The 15,285-nt window shown below is 55.6% G+C and overlaps 1 protein-coding gene across 1 annotated transcript; it reads left to right on the top strand.

Annotated features, from left to right (window-relative positions):
- Positions 1-1,731: 1,731 nt before the first annotated feature.
- On the top strand, positions 1,732-7,406 carry ADAD2 (adenosine deaminase domain containing 2). The gene is made up of 10 exons (XM_007182630.2): positions 1,732-2,191; positions 4,979-5,119; positions 5,477-5,524; positions 5,612-5,737; positions 5,819-5,969; positions 6,047-6,214; positions 6,289-6,518; positions 6,614-6,857; positions 7,095-7,215; positions 7,302-7,406. The coding sequence occupies exons 1-10, from the start codon at positions 1,732-1,734 to the stop codon at positions 7,404-7,406; spliced, it is 1,794 nt and encodes a 597-aa protein (XP_007182692.2).
- The last annotated feature ends 7,879 nt before the right edge of the window (positions 7,407-15,285 follow it).

Below are 15,285 nucleotides of genomic sequence, written 5' to 3'. Positions count from 1 at the left end.
GAGGCCAATTCCATTTCCTCCTTCCTTCTTTCCTTTCTATAAACAAGCTGTCAGGTTTCCTCTTGTTACTGATATATACTTAACATGCAGTAAAGTGTACAAGTCTTAAGTGTACACTCATCAAGTTCTTACATACATATAAACCCACATAACCACCACCCAGATCACGACAGAGAACATTTCCATCACTCCAGAAAATTCCCTGGTGCCACTTGCCAGTCAATACCTCCTTGAAGAAATTACCATGATTCTGACTCATCACCACAGATTAATTTTGCCAGCTCCAGAACTTTATATAAATAGCATCATGTGAAAGATAGTCTTTTTAGTCTGGCTTCTTTCACTCAACACACATATGTGATTGTGAGCACAAAAGTAGCTTGTTTATTAAAAAAAAAAATATTACTGAGTAATAGTCTATTGTCTGAATATATCACCATTTGTTTGTGCAGTTTCCTGCTGGTGACGTTTCTGGGTTTGGTGACTCTGGTGAAGTCTTTGTGGATTTGTGTAGCCATCATTCCACTACTGAACACCTGCTATGCTGTCCCTCTACTAGGTATAATTCTGCTCTCTGGGCTACACACGAAAAAAACCCCATAATTCCTGATGCCAATCCTTGAAACGTTTGGGAGTTTGAATCTATGCCGCTCCCCTCAGCTGCTCTTCCCGAGTCACATGTTACTGGTTCTACCAACTGCTGCTCCTATGCCTCCGTATCCACACTGCCCCAATCCTGGCTAGTGTTCTCAGACCCAAAGGTAGCAATCAGCAGCAGCAGAAAGAGTGACAAAGCTTACAGACTGTAAACTGAATAATTGGTCACGTTTTCCCATTCACTGGCTCCAAGACTGTTAAAATTTCCAACCCCTTCAAGCAACTGTGTTGCATCGTAGCAGGCCATGTGTAACTCGTCTTCATCCCTAACTTCGTTTTATTTTTGTTATCTCTCCTTCATCCCTAGTCCCTCATCTTAACGAATTGTTGTCTTGCGGTATTTTTAGGAACCAACCCAAAATCCCTTCTGGAAAAAAAAAAAAAAAAATCGGGGGGTGGATGGGTGGACGGTACCAAATGAGTAATTTTAGCTAGAGCACACATGGAGCACTTACAGTTGGTTTCAGGAAGGCCTACGGCGAACAGTTCTTAAATGTAGGTCCTAAAGATTCTGTGGGGCTGCTGCAATTGAAAACACCTTCATTTATCGAAAGAGGACCGACTTTCCGCCTCCCCCTGCCCCTCCGCCCCCGCCCCTACGCCCCCGCCAGGCTCAATTAAGCAGCTGGGGGCAGGCTGGCATGACGTGGCGTGATTTGGGAGGCATCCTAGGACGGGAGCAGGGGTGAGGTGCTGGACTTGGGTCCCCAGACCCCTCCCCTGATCTTTGCCTCCCCAATACCAGGCAAGGGCCGAGAAGAAGCTAATGGGAGTGCACAGTGCCCCATCCCCACCTCCCACCTGAAGCCCCGCCCCCCGGAGGTAGGCTGTTGGCCAGGTGGCCACTCAGTCCACATCCAACGGTCTGGGAGACTGGCCTTCCCATTGGCTGGACACACTGTCGGCCACAGTTTTATGGGCTCTCATTGGCTAGGAGCGAGGTAGGAGGCGGAGCTCTCCATGCGCTGTCTGTCGTGCCACGTGCTCCCCACGCGCGAGCTCGCTCTAGCGTGTAAAAGGGCGCGGGTGGCGTGAGAACGTGCCCACTGTCCTCTCGGGTCCTCGCATCCGGCCATGGCTTCACAGGCCAGCGCAGCCCTGGGCGCGGACACCGGGGCCTGCAGGAAGCCCCGCCTGGCAGCGTCATTGCAGATCAGCCCCGGGCCCAGCCCCAGGAGGCCTTCGGCCAGCCTGGGCCAAGACCCCTGGGAGACCGCGCCCGCTCCCAACTCGGACGACGCCGAGCAGGGCGGGCAGCTCCAGGCCTCGACGACGGGGCATGGTGGGCCCGGGGTGGGGGCCCGTGCCTGGGGACTGGGGGCAGCCCGGGCACGGGAAGACTCGAGGGTAAGGATGGGGGGGTCCCCGAAGGTCTCCTTTCCGTCCGCAGGGCCCGCCGGGGAATTCCCGACAGCGGCCAGACAGCTGGGCCTGCAGCTCAAAGACCCGCCACCGGGCCAGGCCGTGGCCTTGCTTACTCAGTGCGCGGCCAGTCTGGGAGTGTCCCTGATCTTCCGAGAGGACCAAACAGCAGGTGAGGCCCAGGAGGCTGGGACGGCCGTGTGCCCTGGGCCGACCCCAAATGAAGCAGGAGATCTGTGAGTTGGGCCTGAGCCTGGGGCCCGAGGGGAGGCCCTGCTGTGAGCAGCGTGGTGACGGGAGCACCAGGTACATCAGATTTCTAACTGGCTGGTCATGGCCACATCTGAAGCTTGGGTTGGTTAAAGGACCTGCCTCAAGCTACCCCAGCCTTTCAGCAGGCTTTTTTGAGGGCCAGTTACATACAGTTAGAGTTGCCATGCCAGCACTGGAGAGGAGATACCTGAGTGAGGGCCAGCCCCGAAGTCAAAGACATTATCAAACACAGCTTGATGATGGCAACACTGCAAAGAGATGTAATCATTACAGTCCTCCCCCTGCCCTCCCCAAGAGCAATACACCAGGTCCTAAATTCAGGTTCCCAACTTTAAGCCAGCACATTCCCTGCTTCTCATGAGGCAGCAAGAGAATCATCCCTTAAGCTTTTGGGAGCATTTGTAAAACTTCCTAGGAGAACCCCAGCGGAACAGCTCAAAAAGAGATAATGTATTACAAATCTACTCGGGATTTGTTTTAATCAGGTATGGTAAGACAGCAGTCGTGAGAATGATTGCTGTGAAGGAAGAAGTAAATACAGATCCCTAGAAACAGGAGGCACAGCTTGCCATGCCGGACCATGTGGGAAAGGATGGGGGTGGTCAGGAGGTAGAGGAGAGGGGAGAGCACAACCCAGAGCCTTTATTGGGGTTTTCTTGGGACAGAATGGTTGAGGCAGGGTAGGAATGCAGAGTAAGTTTAGGATTGAGGAAGGCAAGACAGTAAGTTTAGGGGTTAAGGGTTGGTTTCTAGTTGTCTAGTACCTGACCTGGGGGGTGATTTAGGGTATGGGGAGTGTTGGCTTGTGTGAGAGTTTGGTGGTTGGGGTGTGAGCTCTGGATTCATTGGTTTCTATATGAAAGGGTGTGCTTGCAGGGGACTCATTTGCTATGTCCAGGAATTAGCTAGCCCTGGGAGGGTTGGTCTCTCCAGGATCAAATCCCCAAGTGCCAGAGCATCAGGAATACAGAAATAAGGCAATCGATTCAACAGCAATGGTGCTAGCTAACATTCATGAGTTCTGGATGATGGGCCAGGTGTTGTTTGAAAGCCTTCAGACAGTAACTCACTGAGTCCTCACAAGTATTCCTCGAGGGAGCACAATACCGTTACCAGCACTTCACACATGGGGAGACTGAGGCCAGAGAGGCCGTAGCCGAGAGGGGGCAGTCTGCTTTCAGAGCCTGTGCTGAACCACTGGGTAATATTGCCCCTCCCTTCTGCCTAAGGTCCCCCTTTCCACTGTTTACATGCGTAAGCATATTTTCAGTCATTTTTATTTTTTATTTTGGTAAAATTTCAAAGGATAGTATAAAAGAGCTCCCCTAAACTCTTCACCCAGATTCTGCAGTTCACATTTGCCACACTTTGTGTATGTCTCTCTGTCTCCCTCCCTTGTATATATTTATATATAAATATCCATGTTAATTTGTCGTGCACAATCTGAACACTGATTTACTGTTCCTTAAACACTTCAGTATATATTTCCTAAGAACAAGGACATCGGCTTATGTAATTGCAGTACAATGATCGAATTCTGGAAGTTGAACATTGATATGATCCTATTAGCTAATTACCATTCACATTCAAATTTTGCCACTGGTCACAACAATGGCCATTTTATCCCAACCCAGCATGACCTGCCACATTAGCTCTTACACCTCTTTAATCTCCTTTCACCTGAACCATTCCTCGGAGTGTCTCTGGCTTCAGGACATTGATGTCTTTGCAAAGTAAGGGCCGGTTGTTCTGTAGGAATTCCATTCACTTGGGTCTGTTTCCTCAGGATTGGGTTCAGGTGACGCGTAACCAGCAGGAGCGCCTGTAGAAACCTCGTGCCCCTGGCTGTGCATCCCACCAGCAGACCTGAGATCTGTTTGTCCTACCCCTGGGGTGTCAGCTGGGAGGGCCTGACTAGGGTGGAGCCTGCCAGGTGTCTTCACTTCCCCCTGGGTGCGTCATCAGTCACCCGAGGGGGGCATCTCCAGATGGTGTGACTATCCTGTTCCCCAGAACATCGTCACCTCGTGGTTCTAGCATCCTTTGATGATTGTTGCCAGATTTAATTGTCACCCCGCTGGCTGCCGTGGATTCCTGAGGCTAGCCTTCCTTCTGCATCTCCTAGTTGGCATTTTTGATGCCCTTTTAAAGTAGGTGAATCTCCGTGCTAGGGAGGGGTACTGAAATGTGGGTTCTCTTCTAAAAGGGAGACCTTTGGGCAACCAGTTTAGCAGCAGGTGCCAGTAAATACCGCGAACGGAAATAAATTTATGCCCTTTGACCAAGTGATCCCAGTTCTAGGATCTTCATCTGTCTCTGTTGTGTCATAAGTAACACCTGAAGTGGTAGTGTTTGGAAGATGACCCTTTCAAGTGTAGAAAAGAAACAGAGCTATGTGTTTGGGGAGAGGCAGGGGACCTTCATCCTGGGAGCAGTGTAGCCCTGGATGTGGGTCCTGGCAACACCTGGGCACACTACCTGCCCTTTGTGTGCCCCCTCTGTAAAGTGGGGTCACAGGGACCCATTTCAGAGGGGCTAGTGAGGACTCTGAGTGGGCGTGGCCTGGGTGGAGGTCGGCAGGCCTGTCTCCTTGTCGTCCTCACTGGAAGGTGTCATGGCCCTTCTAGAAAGGGCCCACGATGAGGATAAGGTGCATGGTGCTACTTCTCAGCCCCTCCTTCCCCAGACCCCTGCTTGCCCTTCTCTGTGTCCGTGGAGCTGGGTGGGGTGGTCTGCCCTGCGGGCACCGCCTACAGTAAGCCAGAGGCCAAGCAGCAGGCAGCTCTGTCTGCCCTCCACTACATCCAGCGTCGGCTGGAGAGCCCAGGTACAGGGGCAGGTGACCCAGGGCCCTGAGCCCCGGCGGGGGCGGGTGCATGTGTGTGGGGAGGGGTGAGTCGCTGCGGAGACCATCTGGGCATCAGGACCCGGCCCGCAGGGAGCTGGGGCGCAGGGGGGGGCGGTGTGAGCTGACCCCGGCCCTAACGTCCTTTGAAGGACGTTAGCAGTCCCTGGGGACAGGGACTGCTGGGGGCAGCCCAGGAACTTTTGGCTTCTGGAGGATGACCCCCCCCCACACACACATACACCGCTTGCCAGTGGGACTTCTTGGATTCCTGAAGGGCACAGGACAGGAGGGCAGACCCCAGCACCTACGGCAGCCCGCCCCTTGTCTGTCTTCCAGAGACCCCAAAGACCCCCAGCCAGCATCCACTCGCCCCCCTGAGCATCGGTAGGTGGGCCCCCATTGACCTGACCCCTGGCATGGGAGGGGCGTGGCCTGTGGGCCCCTCACCTCCGCCCTCTCCCTCACCCGCAGAGAACATCCTGACCCACGAGCAGCGCTGCGCGGCCGTGGTCAGCGCCGGCTTTGACCGCCTGGTGGACGCGAGCTCGCAGTACTGGGCCTGCAAGGGGACTGTGGCCGCGGTCATCCTGGAGAGAGGTAGGGCTGCCCTGCCCCTCACCTCGGAAGGCCCCTGGGCCTCTCGCTTCAGTCTAATCATCTCTGCTCCCTTCCCCGCAGAGGTCCCGGGCGCCCAGGGCCACGCCAAGGAGATCTACCAGCTGGTGGCGCTGGGCACCGGCGGTGGCAGCTGTGCCAGGTGGCTGGACTTCTCGGGCCGACAGCTCCACGACTGCCACGGGCTGGTGGTGGCCCGCCGGGCCCTGCTGAGGTGAGGGGTCGGGGGGACCCTCTGCGGCCGCCCCGGGCGGGCCGGGCCGCCCCAGCTGCCGCTCCCTCCGCCCCCAGGTTCCTGTTCCGGCAGCTCCTGCTGGCCACGCAGGGGGGCCCCAAGGGCAAGGAGCGGTCTGTGGTGGTCGCCCAGCCGGGGTCCGGGCCCCCCTTCGCCCTCAAGCCCCGGATCTTCCTGCACCTGTACGTCAGCAACACCCCCAAGGGAGCTGCCCACGACATCTGGTACGTGGCGCGCCCGGGGAGGGCCGTGTGGGCGCGGGTGGGGAGAGCGGCCCTGAGCCCCGTGTCCTCTGCAGCCTCCCGCCAGCCTCGGAGGGCGGCCTCCCGCACAGCCGCCTGCTCCGCCTGCAGGCCCACATCCAGGGGCGGCTGAAGCCCGTCTGCTACGTGGCCCCTGCGCTCCGTGACACCCACGTGGCCTGCCTCTCGGCCAGCGACAAGCTGGCACGCTGGGCCGTCCTGGGGCTGGGCGGTGCGCTGCTGGCCCACTTCCTGCCCCCCGTCTACGCCAGCAGCCTGGTCGTGGGTGAGGCCCAAGGGCGGGAGGGCTGAGGCGGGCTGGGGCAGGGCGGGGAGCGTGGCGGAGACTCAGGCCTCGTCCTGGGCCTTCTGCCCCCGCAGCCGACCCCTGCCAGAACACCCCGGCTCTGGACAGGGTCATCCACGCCCGGCCCGGCCTCGACAGGGCCTTGGGGCCGTGCCTGCCGCCCCCCTACACCCGGACCACGCTGCACCTGTTTGAGGGGCCCTCAGTGGCCCCCTCCGACCCCCCCTCCAACACCTGCCAGGGCCTGAGCCTCAACTGGAGCCTGGGGGACCCTGACGTCGAGGTGGTGGATGTGGCCACCGGGCGTGTGAAGGCTGAGTGAGCGGGGCCCCGGGGGCGGCGGGAGGGGTGCCTGGCGGTGGGGGTCCCCGGCCCCCTGCCCGTGGGGCAAGAGGGAGCATCTAGCCGCCAGCCTCTTACCGGTAACGTGACCCACCCCGTGACCCCCCCGGATTGTCACGGCGTGGAGGTGGTGTGAGGGGCGTGGAGCGGGCCTGTTAGTTTTGTCCTCCCTTGCCCTCCCCCGAACGTCGGTCCCTTTCTCTCCATCCCCAGCGCTGCCCTGGGGCCTCCGTCCCGCCTCTGCAAGGCTGCCTTTCTCTGGGCCTTCCGCCAGACTGCCCGTGCTCTCGGGAAGTCCCACCTCCTGGCCTTGAAGACCTACGAGGCAGCCAAGGTGAGCCGCTTCCCTGCCCCGCAGCCCCCCTTTCTCCTGCACCCCCAGCAGGCATCCTCTCTCCACCGGCTCATCTCCCGCCCTAGGCTGGGCCCTACCAGGAGGCGCGCCAGCAGCTGTCTGTCCTCCTGGACCAGCAGGGCCTGGGGGCCTGGCCCTCGAAGCCACTGGTGGGCACGTTCAGAGACTGAAACAGACGTCCGGGCCGAGGTCCCTGAGCCCAGGCGGAGCCCGCTGGAGGAGGGCTGTTTCTGGGTGGGGCACGGGGCGGGGGAGGGTGGCGCCCGGGGGCACGGGGTGGAGCTGGGGGTGGGGGGAGGGCCTGGCGTGCTGGAGAGGTGGGGCGGCTGCATATTCGGGCTTGAATAAAGAAGCTGTTTCTGGCGGTTCCGTGTGTTGGCGGCTTTCTGGCGGGGAAGAGGGGAGCCGTAGCCCCTCGGTTTGCGAAGGGAGAAGCCCCTGTGGTGGCCAGGGCTCGGCTGGACCCCTCCTCACAGAATCACTGCGTCGTCGCCCAGCCTGCGCGCCTGGGGGCGGCGGTGTGGTGTCTCGGGCGGCGGGTGTGGGAGCGTGTCCTCCCTGGTCTCCTTCCTTTCCCAGGGCTCGCCTGGCAGGGCAGGGGGAGAAGGGTGGCACCTGGCCAGAGGTGGCAGCCACGAGGCCCGTCGAGGCAGCTGGGTCGGCCCAGCTGCTGCGGGGAAGGGTGGCTTTGGGAGGAGAGGTGGGCCCCGGGCCGGCGGCAGCCCCAGATCCTGCCCTCCGCGTCCTCTGGGTTCCCGCGAGTGGGTGGGGCAGCGCTGGGCGCCAGCAGGAGGCTCACGCAGAGCTGAGCCCAGGCTTTCTCCGGGCCGCCCCAGCTGTCACACCGGCTGAGGCTGTGACCGCCCGAGCCCCTGTGCCCGCCGGATGGGGGCTGCGTAGCCTGCCTCTCAGGCCAGGTGGGCGGGTCTCCTTCCTTCTCCTCGGGGGGCTGCAGTGAGTGTGTGGGGACTACCGGGCTCTCCTGGGACCTTGGGTGTGGAGGGAAGATGCTGTACACTGCGCACGTGCACACACACGCACGTGCACACACACCCACGCACGGGTCTGCAGGCCTGGGCGCCACCGCAGCCTGGGCAGGGCCCGCTGAGCAGGAGTACAGGCAGCTTTGAAGTCTGGGGACCTGGGGCCAGGGGGGGCTTGAGGACCACGTCAGCCCCCAGCCCCACACCCCGGGGCCGGACGCTCCCTGCTCCCCCAGCAGTTTCAGGGTTCACAACTACAGACTGCTCTCCCCGGTGGGCTGGGAAGCTGGGCCAGGCCGGAGCAGGTGATGGAGCCCTAAGATAGCATCCCCTCCCTGCAAGCCACCTCCCGGCCCCGGGTGTGTGCGGCCTCGGCTGCCGCTTAACCTCGGTGCACTCGGGTCGACTCATCTGGAGAAATAACTGGAAGGCCAGCCCAGGTGGCCTGTTCTCCTCCAGCCCATCCGGCCTCAGGCTGGGCTTTCCCTCTGCCTGTCCGCTGGGCCCGTGCGCTCTCCCTTTCAACCAGTGCCGCTGTCAACGAGGGGACGTGGGAGGGACGTGGTGGCAGAGGAAATAGCTGACAGGCTAGAGGCTCTGGAGGCCCTGCACCCGAGGCTTTACAGATGCTGTCATGTCGAAGAGGTAGATGCTATCGCTGCCCCGCTTACTGGTGAGAAAACTCCCAAGGTGAAGCTGGGTAGCCTCCAGAAGAGCACGCGGGGTCAGGATGCAGCCGCGGTGCCTGTCCAGGCACCTGACTTCCAAGCCCCTAAATCCCACTCACCGCCTGGGCTGCCACTGGAGTTGCTTCTGTGACCTTGGACAGAACCCCCGACCTCTTTTATACCGTGACTGGACTGTATGGTTCCAGGAGCTCCCTCCTGGCTCCGACCATCTCTCCTCTGCTGTTTCCTAACGGCCACGAGGGTGGGAGATGCAGCCTTTGCCATCGAGAGAAAGAGCTGGGGGCTGGCGGGCTTCGGAGAGGGGGGAAAGGAGCTGGGGGAGGTGGAAGTGGCTGCCAAAGGCAGGACAGGTGTCCAGGAATGTGCATGTGCAAAGGAAGGGCAGAGGGAAGTTTGGACCCGGATGGAGGGTCTCCAAAGCCAGGTAAGCGCTGATTTTTCTTTTTCTTCTTCTTCTTTAACTGAGAAAACAGCGAGGTTATTTACCAGTGTTGTTATTTAAAAGAAAACAAACTTAGCCCAGCTTTGAAATAATGATTTCTCATGGTTATTTTTTTCAGGGATGGAGAGGATTTTTAAAACAGCCAAGCCTATTAATTAGCACATTTATTACACATTTTTCCCCCTGGAGGGGATTTAAATTGATTTCCTTTTTGTCCTGCAATGGTGACTACATCCAGAAATACACCAGCCATTCCAAACAGCAGTTCTCTGCAAGGAGCCTTTTGATATTCATTAATCACATAATCAGTGGGTAAACAAGTTGTTCAGAATGACATTAACTCTGCTGTGTTCTGCCCAGTAAGTAATATTTGTCCCCATGTTGCATAAATCTGCCTGGCCAATCCTCCCCTCCCAAGACAGTCCCTATTACACAATATTCGCTCAGTTCCTTTGACTCAGCTTATTTATGATTGCAGGGTGACGATGAAGGCTGCTTCTGAAACAGAGAGCCTGTTAATGCTCTTCTTGGACCGATCCCCTCTGGGTGAAGTTTTGCCAACAACAGCATATTTGAGCAGGGAGGTGACGTAACCCAGCCGGGCACAGCTCAAATGCCGCTTCCTCCACGATGCCTTTGCCATCATGCCCACCTTCCCTTCCCTGCAGCTCCAAGCTCCGGGGGTCTGCCCTGGACCCCTGCACTGTGCTGCCCCTCCCCGTGTGTGGTCTTCACCGCTGAGCACAGGTGTGGACCCAGCGGCCGAGGGGCTACTCCACCTTTCCAAGCCTCAGTTTCCCCACCTGGGAAATCGGTCACAAACGCGTGGCCTGCAGGGTCATGGTGGGATGAACTGAGAAGTGTGCCGAGCACTGTTCCCAATGTTAGCAGTCATCGTTGGTGGCTGTCATAGGGCCTGGCCGCTCCCAGCTCCCAGAGGTCAGCCTGTTGTCTGTTTCTTTCCATCCCCTCCTTGAGGTCTCTCCACATAGAACATGCCCAACAAACAAGCTGGACCTCCCAGCTCCCAGAGGTCAGCCTGTTGTCTGTTTCTCTCCATCCCCTCCTTGAGGTCTCCCGCATAGAACATGCCCAACAAACAAGCGTTGAATGTAAAATGAATGAATGATAGTATCTTCTCTTTACAGGAGTGGGTTAGAGGGAAAGAACAGAAACCCTGTTCTAAAATACGGCTCTAGAAGACATTTTGAAAATTTCCATTTTATTGTGAGCTCTTTTTTGCTGACCTGTAGAAGCATTCAAAAAGACCTAGAGAATGTGGATTAAACCCCACCTGAACTTGTGTATTGTCAGTTATAAGAACCAATAAGTCTCCTTTTGTTTGCTTATTTAATGAAGTCTGATTAGAGATTCCTGTCCTTGGAAACAAAGTATTTCTAAGTGATATTTGTGGGTGTGTCCTAAAAATGTATAGTGTTGGCTCAGTTCATCTCCCAGATAAACTGCCTGCATGTAAATCCTTGCCTCGGGGTCTGCTTCTGGGGGAACCCAAACATCTGGGAGAACCAGGGAAGACCTCCTCAGGGCCAGTGCCACGTGTGGTTAGTCCCATCACCACTCTGCCCTCTTCCCTTCTAGGACTTATTACAGGCTCTGCTTGTCCTATTTATTTCCTTCTTGACTTATCCTTGGTCTCCCTCTCTACCCCACTCTTCCCCTCTACCCAGGTCTACAGGAGCATCTGTCTTGCTGACAGAACAATGCCTGGCACATGGCAGGCATTTAAGAAACACTGCCCCAGAAACTAACCATTGCCCTTCCAACTTCCGATTTGGCCACAGCCCAGGGGTTGGTGAGCCCTGACCCCTGCCACCCATCACCTGGGGGACCCTCCCACCTCCTCCGACATCCCTAGGTCAGCCCCAGCAGTCTCTGAGGCTAGACCTGCCCCAATACACCAGAGCAGCCACTTATCGCTTCTTAGTACAGTTTAATGTTTCTCTAGGAGTTGCAAGGTGGGGGGGAGCCCCAGAAAGCTTAGTTAGGAAGGCACCAGGTGAAATTGCTGAGTTTCCCAGGGGATCTTATTTCAAGCCAGTCATTGACCGAGTACAATGGAAGCCTTTGGAACAGCAAGATTGGCTAATTTTAGCTCAGGGCGCCCAACTTCATGCTTTTTTCCCTTTGTCCCCCTTGCAGGAAAGGTGATTTATGAAAGTCATGTGCCTTCTCTGCGCGTCACCTGGAGCTGGCGGCCAGGGAGGCTGGGCTCATGCAGCCTCAGCCGGGCTGCTCTGGACGGCCCCAGAGCCACAGGGCTGGTGGGGACAGCGGCGTCCCTTTGTTTGTTTTATTTTTAACTGACATTGTGTTCCCGGAGGTGCCCCTTGGTTAGATGTCAAATGATGGATGAGCCCAGCGCTGGGCGAGGGTCAGGAGGCTCAGAGCTGTGGGTGCTGCCTGCCAGCCCTGGCTTTGCCGCCTCTGACCGTGTGACCTGCCCCATCACGTCCCCTTCCTGGGCCTCCGGGTCCACACCCGTAAAAGGGGCAGGTTGGGCCCAGTGACCATAAGGACCGTTTAGCTCTGAGAATCTGTGAGGCAGGTGGTTGGTTCCCAGGCTGGCAGGGTCAGGAGGGCAAGGGACTGTCCCCTTCTCGTGGCAGCTGGAGAGTGAGGACCTGCTCTGAGCCTCGGGGATGGGGTCACCTGCCAGGCGGACCCTCTCTCCTCCTCACCGAGGCGCCAAGGGTCCATGCACTGCCGGCCATCTGGCATGTTCTATCCGGCCTGCATGGGAGCAGGGGTTAATTTTGTTTCTTATTTGAATGCCTTGGGCCCGGCCACCACTCTCCTGCTCTCTCTTTCTCACTCTCCACTCCATTGCCAGCATTTCCTGGGGTCACCTCCCAAATAAAGGGCTTCTATGTCACCGGTGATGGTGCCCCAAGATGTGATACCCTGAGAGGGACACAACCTCACGGATATAGCGTGTGGCCAGGAAAGCACAGCCTCAATCTAAGCAAAAGGAGAGGGGATGGGCACAAAATGAGGTATGTTTTACTAAATAAGGAGAGGTCTATACTCACCCCAAATTTCCATGTCATCTATGTCGAAGAAAGGCTGTGGAAAGATCCAGATCACAGGAGGCTAAAGAGATAAGACAAGGAAATGCAACCTCCAAGCCTATGCTGGACCCTGTCCCAGACGGGAAAGTCTATAAAGGATATTATTAGGTCAGCTGACAAAAGTGGACCAGGCAGTAGATTAGATTAAAATATTGCATCCGAGTGAAATGTGCTGACATTGGTAACTGCATTATGGCTTTGTAAGAGAATATCCTTATTCTTAGGATCTACGTACCAAAGTATTTCCGGTCTCCTTGGGCTCTCCATCTTAAAACGGAGTTGGTTTACCTTAGAGCTTCTATTCTTTTACTTGGGGGAGGAGTCATAGATTCCTTTGAGAACCTGATGAAATCATTGAACACTGCACTTTGAAATGCACATAACGTACACGTGCTTTGTTTCGTGTCATCTCCAGAGATTCCCAAACCCTTTGTGGAAACTCTTGGCTGGGAATCCTTGGACCGATGGTCTTCTGATAGGCTTTCCAGTTACTACCTTCTAAAGTTCTGAAAGCAAAGTGCCATGATATAGTCATCTATTCTCAAATGGTCCAGAAAAGCATACTATATAGATAATAAAAAAATAGAGCAAACGATAAAACAAATGGGGCCAAATGTTTCTTAAAAGGCGTATTGGAGTTGTCTATGTACTGTTTTTGTTCTTTGTAACTTTTGGTCAGTTTGACACGTTTCCCAAATAAAATGTTAAAAAATCAATTGCGGGGTGCCTAGTAATCATTCAACAAGTGATGCCCATCATGAGCATTTCGACAAGAAGAACGGGAGGGAGGGAGTTTAACGCCACTGGAGGGAGGTGGGCAGGGGGCATGTAGAGCCGTGCAGCCAGGCACTGGGGTGAGGCACCCAGGTGGATGGGTAGGCAGGTGGCGGGCAGCAGGTGCACAGAGATCTTCATGAACTCCTATTCAAACTTGAACTACTTGCTGATTTTTGCTATGGGAGCAATTCTGCGGACAGTCAGGAGCTGTGGTCAGCTTTTCTTTCTCACGTCTCTCCCTGTTTCTTACCTGCCCCTCTCTCTCCATCGTATAAGTTGTAGCAATGAACTTCCAGAATCCCAGACTGTCCACGCTGGGAGGGAATTTAACAACCATCTCATCCACCTTCTCCACGGGATCAATGAGAAAAGGAAGGCCCAGTGAAATCAATTTCCGTGCCCATGTTATACAAAGGGTTAAGTGTTGGTACCCAGGAACCCCAAGACCACCCTCCTTACTCTGTTCAGGGTGGCATGGCAAAGCGTTAGAATCTTGTCTTGAATATTTTCTTTGAGGTCTTGGGCACTGTTTCAGATGAACCTAAGAGCTAATATACTAGAAAGAGTGTTCTGCTGGGAATCAGGCTGCTCGGATCTGACTAAATGAACATGCTGTGTGGCCTTGGGTAGGTGGCTTTCCCTCTCTGAGCCTTGGTCGCTCCATCTTAAAATGCAGAAGTTGATTTACTTAACTTCTTGTCCTTTTTCAGGGGTCATGGATTCCCTGAGGGTTAATAAAATCATTGAACCCTTTCTCAAAGCTGTGCATTTTGAGACACACATAATCTCCAGACGTTCATGGACGCCTCATGGAAACCACTTGCTTAGGCTGTGTTCTGATGGGCCTTCCAGGTGTCAATTTCTCCAGTCCTAAAAGCTATGAAAATAGAGTCAGTGGGTCGAGCCCCACTTGCATTGCGTTGAAGAATTAACCCATCCGTCCTCAATTCACTTGGGCTCAACTCTGGCTAGAGAGGTGTTGAACCAACATTTTAATGTTGCCTCTGGGAGCCGCATGAAAATAAGCTTGAAGTAAAGGGGCCTTTGCTCTTTTGCCTTCAGCTGGAAAATTTTGACTTTTGGCTGCAGTCATGCCCATTGGCCTCCGAGAAAAACAAGCCCTTCTGGGAATCGCAAGACTCCCTTCAGCCAATGGGGATGAAGAGACCGCCTAGCAACTCGTTGGTCATCCCCATCCCACCCAATCAGCATTAAGGAAAGGCTGCTCTGCCAGGCTAAACACAAGGAGGTCCATCCCCCGGGACGTCGCAGGGAGGAAAAAAATAGAGCCTTTAATTAAGCCCCACATGTGAGCGATCAATTCCAATTTTCCACTTCTAATTTGGTAAAGGATTTCCACCGGGCATGTACTGAGACGTTATAGAGCCTCATAATGTTGGTGATGGGCTCACCTATTTTTCTTTTAGTCCTGGCACATTTTGTTCAGATGACTGGTATGGGAAACAGAGGAAAACGGAGAGGCCTGGGTGGGAGCCAGTCACAGGATGGGCTGAGCCCGAGTGGGGAGTTATTGCCTCAGGCACGCAGCACAGAAAAGTCTCCAATCAGAAGAAGAAGGACCGATATGGGGCCTGATGTGGGTCCCAGGCCTTCCCTGATCTGGGGTGAGCTTGCCCCCAGTGGGGGCCATGACTGAAATGGGGGAGGGTATCTAGAAATTTGCACATTTTTAAAAAAATCATTATTTGCAAGTGCTGCACCTTGGGATTCAGAGCTCTCCACTCACACAGTAGCCCTGAGGGTCTTCGTGAGACCCCAGCTGGAAAACCACAGACCTAGCCCAATGCCTGAAACTGACAGAGAGGAGCTAAAGTCACAGGAGGCTTTTCTAGGGGGTAGGGCTTTTCCTTGTGACACTGGCCACCTTGCCACTATGCCAAGCGCCTATTTGGTGGAATAGCATGGGAAGGACTGGGGGGTGCCCTGCTGACTTTTGGGGGGTTAGAGGGACGGGGACAAGGGTGTCTGTCAGCTGGGAGGGCACCCGGAGAAGTCAAAGGGAACGAGGGCTCCCCACGAGATCAAGGCCAGCTTGAAGCTAGATGCTG

Source organism: Balaenoptera acutorostrata, chromosome 19 (assembly GCF_949987535.1).
Source record: "Balaenoptera acutorostrata chromosome 19, mBalAcu1.1, whole genome shotgun sequence".
Lineage (NCBI taxonomy): Eukaryota > Metazoa > Chordata > Mammalia > Artiodactyla > Balaenopteridae > Balaenoptera > Balaenoptera acutorostrata.
The sequence above is the reverse complement of the archived record's forward strand: the minus strand, read 5'-3'. Positions and strand labels throughout refer to the sequence as shown.

Bases quoted from the DNA above. Each gene is read 5' to 3' on its own strand.
- ADAD2 (XM_007182630.2), top strand. From the start codon at position 1,732: ATGGCTTCACAGGCCAGCGCAGCCCTGGGCGCGGACACCGGGGCCTGC. The intron at 5,970-6,046 runs GTGAGGGGTCGG...CTCCGCCCCCAG, and splicing joins GCCCGCCGGGCCCTGCTGAG to GTTCCTGTTCCGGCAGCTCC. The intron at 6,858-7,094 runs GTGAGCGGGGCC...CTCCATCCCCAG, and splicing joins ACCGGGCGTGTGAAGGCTGA to CGCTGCCCTGGGGCCTCCGT.